General features: G+C 28.7%; 1 protein-coding gene across 1 annotated transcript; it reads left to right on the top strand.

The window, feature by feature from the left end:
- Positions 1–335: 335 nt before the first annotated feature.
- On the top strand, positions 336–4,681 carry LOC107623387 (GDSL esterase/lipase At1g28590). Its single transcript, XM_016325627.3, has 5 exons — positions 336–758; positions 937–1,170; positions 2,484–2,632; positions 3,815–4,088; positions 4,167–4,681. The coding sequence occupies exons 1-5, from the start codon at positions 491–493 to the stop codon at positions 4,403–4,405; spliced, it is 1,164 nt and encodes a 387-aa protein (XP_016181113.1). The 5' UTR covers positions 336–490; the 3' UTR covers positions 4,406–4,681.
- The last annotated feature ends 624 nt before the right edge of the window (positions 4,682–5,305 follow it).

The raw sequence follows: 5,305 nt of genomic DNA, 5'->3' as shown, positions 1-5,305 counted from the left end.
AACTAAAGTAGATTTAAAATGCTAGTTCGATCTACTTTACGGTGGGTTGGCAGACCAACGGACTAGCTCGCTTAACTTTTTTTTTAAAGAATAAAATTTGTTAAAATTAATCAAAAAATAATAATTAAAAAAATTAAATACAAATAAAAAATAGTCAAATTATAATATAAATTTTTTTATTATTTTTTTAAATTTTTAACTTCAATATATAAAATTATTCAAAATAATATTTATTAATAAATTTATCTTTATTTTAAAAAATAAATTACATCATTTAAGCATATATACAAAATCCTATATATTAATTGTGGATAGTTTATTGGCTAGTTAGTACTACCGATTAAATTAATAATAAAAAGCTGATAGCGATAGAATCCTACCACGCACAAAATTTCTCATCTATATATGTTGCTTCACAGGAGTAAGTTTCATGGTAAGAATATAACACTTGATTCACTATATCATTAGATTCCCTCATCTTCAGCATTGCATGGCTTCTTCATCATGGGTTTGGTTTCTGGTGGTTCTTGCCGTACACGTGGTTGCCGGGGCAACACCATTATCTTCCTCAAATCGGTGCTACAGAGCAATATACAGCTTCGGAGATTCTCTTGCCGACACCGGAAACTCCAACTATGATACTAATCATACACTCTCTTCATCACAAACTTTGGCATTACACGTTCCTTATGGAGAAACCTTTTTCCATCACCCTACCGGAAGATGGTCTGATGGCCGCCTTATCGTCGATTTCATCGGTAACTAATCCAGACTTTTATATGAGTTTGTTTGATTTTTGTTTGTATTTTTTTTAATTCATTTTATGTTATTTTTTTCTGTTCATAAAAAATCGTACTCCTGATTTTTCGGATACAGAATTTTATATTATATTACGAAATTACTTGTCCCAAAAATTTAATATATTGGGTTTGGCAGCTGAGAAGATGGGGGTCCCACTGCTGAAGCCGTATCTGGGAATAAAGAGCGGGAATATAAAAGATTGGAAGCCAACGGAGGGGGTGAATTTTGCGGTTGCAGGAGCCACTGCTTTAGATTCAAGCTTCTACTTAGAGAAGGGGATCTCTAATGTTGTTACAAACTACTCTTTGAGAGTGCAGTTACATTGGTTCACGGAGGAGTTGCTCCCTTCTATCTGTCATTCTCCTTCAGGTAACATTCTAGTTATATCCATCATTTTGTTTTGTTTCCAATTTTTGTAAGTGTGTTTAGATTTCACTTTCAAGTTTCAAGTTTTCTAACTACATAAAGTTGTTCTTCCCCAAAATTTAAAATACCCAACTTGTAAAAAAAGTAGGAGGTGAAATAATCTTTAAATGTTTTAATAAAATTATTTTCGAAATAACCTTTAGCTTTATTAGGGGTGGTAAAGTGGGCCGGTCCGCCCCAATCTGTCCTTCCCCGCCTAGGCCCGGTCCATAAATGGAGAGGGACGGCCCGTTTTGCCAACTAAAATGGGTTCAAAATGCTAGTCCGCGCTGCTTTATGGTAGATTGGCGGGCTAGTCCACTTAACTCTTTTTTTTTTAAAATAAAATTTATTAAAATTAACTAAAAAATAATAATTAAAAAATTAAATACAAATAAAAAATAGTCAAATTATAATATAATTTTTTTACTATTTTTTTTAATTTTTAACTTCAATAAAATTGTTCAAAATAATATTTGTCAATAGAACTATCTTTATTTTAAAAAACAAGTCACTTAATTCAAACAAATATACGAAATTGTAAAATAAAATAAATAAAGTTAATAACTAAAAGAAGAATAAAAAAAAAGTATTTGAAAATTCTATAATTATTAATTTTATAATAGTAATTATTCTTTTATTTAATAAAAAAAAGAAAAAAAAATTCGATCCGACAGACCGGCCCGTCCCACCCCGCTAAAACCCGCCAATTTAACGGTGTGGGTTTGACGAATTTTTTTAATTTGACGGGTTCTAAATCCTAACCCGACCTGTCCTTTTTAGCGGGTTTAGTGGATCGGCCCGACGGGTTTAACCCGTTTCGCCACCCTAAGCTTTATCATCAGTTGATAGAATTATTGAAGTTATTCATCATTTGTATGCTTTTAGTTTCTATTTATTAACTTTTAAGATTCAAATAAAAATAATAAATTTATAATACTTTTTTTATAGAGTCTACAGGGATATGCCGAGTAAAAGAAGAGTTCAGTCGAAAAATACTCTCACGAAAGACAATTAATAAATCAGAATAAAAGTACTAAATTATTCTCAAGCATCTAAAAGTTTCTCTTGTTTCATCTTTTATTTCTATAAACAAAATTACTTATTCTTGATGTTAACTATATCTAATTGATGTCGTATAAAATATTTAAGTTCTAATAAAAAATACTTTTTAGGAGGGGTGAAGCACACACCTTGAAACTAAACCAATACAAAATACAAGCACACACACATTTATAAGGCGTGTAATTAAATTAAACTATGGTCTAATTTTGCAGAGTGTAAAGAAGTACTTGGGAGCTCGTTATTTCTTGTGGGTGAGATTGGTGGCAATGACTTCAACCATCCTCTATTTTTACGCAAGAATATTGAAGAACTCAGGACATACGTACCCAATGTGATTAATGAAATCTCTTTGGCCATCAGGGTAAGAATTTTAAAAATATATAAAAATATAACGACAATGTTTAAAAAAAAAATAGACAGAATTTATAATAATTAATAAATATTAAATAAAATAAATTTTAGTTAATTTTAATTTATTATTTTTTGTTATTAAATATTTTTAAAAACATAAATATATATTAGAATAATTGTCTGTGCTTCTCCTATATATACATGGCATATCTTCTTATCTAGATAAACAGTTTATTTGAATTATTTATTTAACTTTTCATCAATTAATATGGCATAAGTGCTGACATGTATGGTATGACGTTATATCAACCAATCACATCTTTGTTTTATTTGAATTCTAACGAATTATATCGTTCATAGTTAACTATTGCAATGAAATATATAATATAGCAAGAAGTAAAATTCCCTGGAAAGTGTGAAATTGTTGGCTGTTATTGTTTTATATATGGTAGTACTGATTTATTTTCAACATTTGAATGTGAAGATATTTGTGCTCAGTAAATCAAAATATTTGATAATAAAAAATATTAATTAAAAATAATTTTTTATTTTTTATTTTATTTAATGTACTCTATAATAAATAAATAATAAAAAAAATAAAAAAAATATAGGGAAACAATGAGAATACTAAACAATGTAAACAATGGATATGTCGAATATTCAATTCAATAGGTATGCAGATAATTATGTTAATTATTTTTAATTGGATTATTATTTCTTTTTATTCGATTTACTTATATACAGATAACAATAATGGTTGGATGTTCAATTCACTAGGTGTGCAAAAAGTTATCCAATATTAGGGTTTAGGAAGTAAATTAGGGGTGGAGTATTTTTTTTTTTTACTTTATTGAATCAATTTTAGAGTTTATTGTTCATATTATTTACAAAAGTCATTATCTATCTAACAAAATCAATAAAATAAATATAAATTATTTAGACTGATTGTTTTTTATCATCCAGCAGTATTATGGTTAGTGAATTTCGTATTCTCCCCCTTATGAGTTATGACTTATTTGTCTTAAGGTTATCGTTTTTGTTGAAGTAGTTAGTGTCTGTCTATTTGAGGCTGTCTCTTGATGCTCTGAGCAATTCTTTTTTATTAGTTTAATTTCTATTTCAATAGTAACTTAGTGCGTCCCTGAATCTTTGGTGAATTATATATTTATTTAATTTTGTGTTTGATTGGCAGAAACTGATTGATTTGGGAGCTCAAACTCTCCTAGTTCCTGGAAACTTCCCTCTTGGATGCAATTATATCTATTTGTCGATGTTCAAGACTGAAGATAGTGAAGCATATGATCAAATTGGTTGTCTCAAATGGTTAAACAAGTTTGCGGAATACTATAACAAGCAACTTTATGGTGAAATAAATAGACTCCAAGTGCTTCATCCCAATGTCAATATCATCTATGCAGATTATTATCATGCTGCCTTGCAAATATATCAATCCCCCACACATTTTGGTAAATAATATAAATCCCCAAGTTAATTTCATTAGGAGGATTTTGAGTGTAATTATATATCAATTCATGGTTTTGCAGGATTCAAAGAATCATTACTTAGTGCTTGTTGTCCACCTGCTGGGCTTCCAAACAAATTCAAGGGACCAGTTGATTGTGGCAAACCAGGAGTTACTGCTGTTTGTGATGATCCATCCCAATTTATTTCTTGGGATGGTGTACACCTCACTGAGGCAGCATATAAATTGATTGCAAAAGGTTTATTAAATGGACCATATACTAATCCTAGTATTGGTAGCTCATGTGATTCAGAAATATAACAATAACATATATATATCAAATCTATTTGTTTTTAAAGTGTTAGAAGTATAGTAGTTCAAAGTTTGAACTTCAAACAACTTGTTTTTGAGAGTTTGAAAGGCTTCCATATATATGTTGAGATCATCAACCAATGTACCACATTTAGTAGCATCCTTAAAGACGCAATTAGATAATTAGATTGAACTATTGGTGTAGTCATATACACCTTATGTAATTTGAAATTGTGCTTGTAAATTCTAATTGAATTATTTGACTTATTGAATTATGCTTGTATATATTATTTGCATGTTATGTGATTCTTTTTAAATTATAATTTTAAAAAATATGTAAATAATAAATAGTACCAAAGATATATTATTTATATCATAAATAGGATGCTTATTTAGATGATGTCAAAATTAAAATAAACTAAAAAAAAAGCTTTGGTTATCAATTCCTCGTCTCCACCAATTAAAAAGAGAAAAGAAGAGGGGGGGGAGAAAAACATTTAAAGAGACAACACGGACGTGCGTATGTGAATTTAAAATTAATGAATAGTATATATATATAAAGATCGCCAGAAAAAAATTAATATAAAAATTTTAGTCAAAAATGTGATTGATGGAATGAAAAAAATTTGATAGAGATGACATCATGGAGCTTTTTATAGTGGGAAAAGTATTTTTTGGACTTTGAAGGACTAGATAATAAAGATAATTAATAAAAAATATAAGTGTTACCTAGATTATTTCTTTATCAATAATATGTTTACCATTGTAATTATTTTTTAGTGAAAGTACATAAAAAATACATAGTATATAAGGTGTAATAACTCAACAAATATTTTCTAAGGGGATTTTTCATTCTCTCCAACAATGAGGAGAACTTATTTCTCTCCCTTTCTTAATCCCTTCTGGTTC

Source organism: Arachis ipaensis, chromosome B10 (assembly GCF_059453495.1).
Source record: "Arachis ipaensis isolate K30076 ecotype BB chromosome B10, ASM5945349v1, whole genome shotgun sequence".
NCBI classification, from domain to species: domain Eukaryota; kingdom Viridiplantae; phylum Streptophyta; class Magnoliopsida; order Fabales; family Fabaceae; genus Arachis; species Arachis ipaensis.
The sequence above is the reverse complement of the archived record's forward strand: the minus strand, read 5'-3'. Positions and strand labels throughout refer to the sequence as shown.

What these genes read in the sequence shown, in the direction of transcription:
- LOC107623387 (XM_016325627.3), top strand. Translation starts at nt 491, where the DNA reads ATGGCTTCTTCATCATGGGTTTGGTTTCTGGTGGTTCTTGCCGTACAC. An exon ending in TATCTGTCATTCTCCTTCAG is followed by an intron (nt 1,171 to 2,483) that starts GTAACATTCTAG and finishes CTAATTTTGCAG; the next exon opens with AGTGTAAAGAAGTACTTGGG. An exon ending in TCAATCCCCCACACATTTTG is followed by an intron (nt 4,089 to 4,166) that starts GTAAATAATATA and finishes ATGGTTTTGCAG; the next exon opens with GATTCAAAGAATCATTACTT.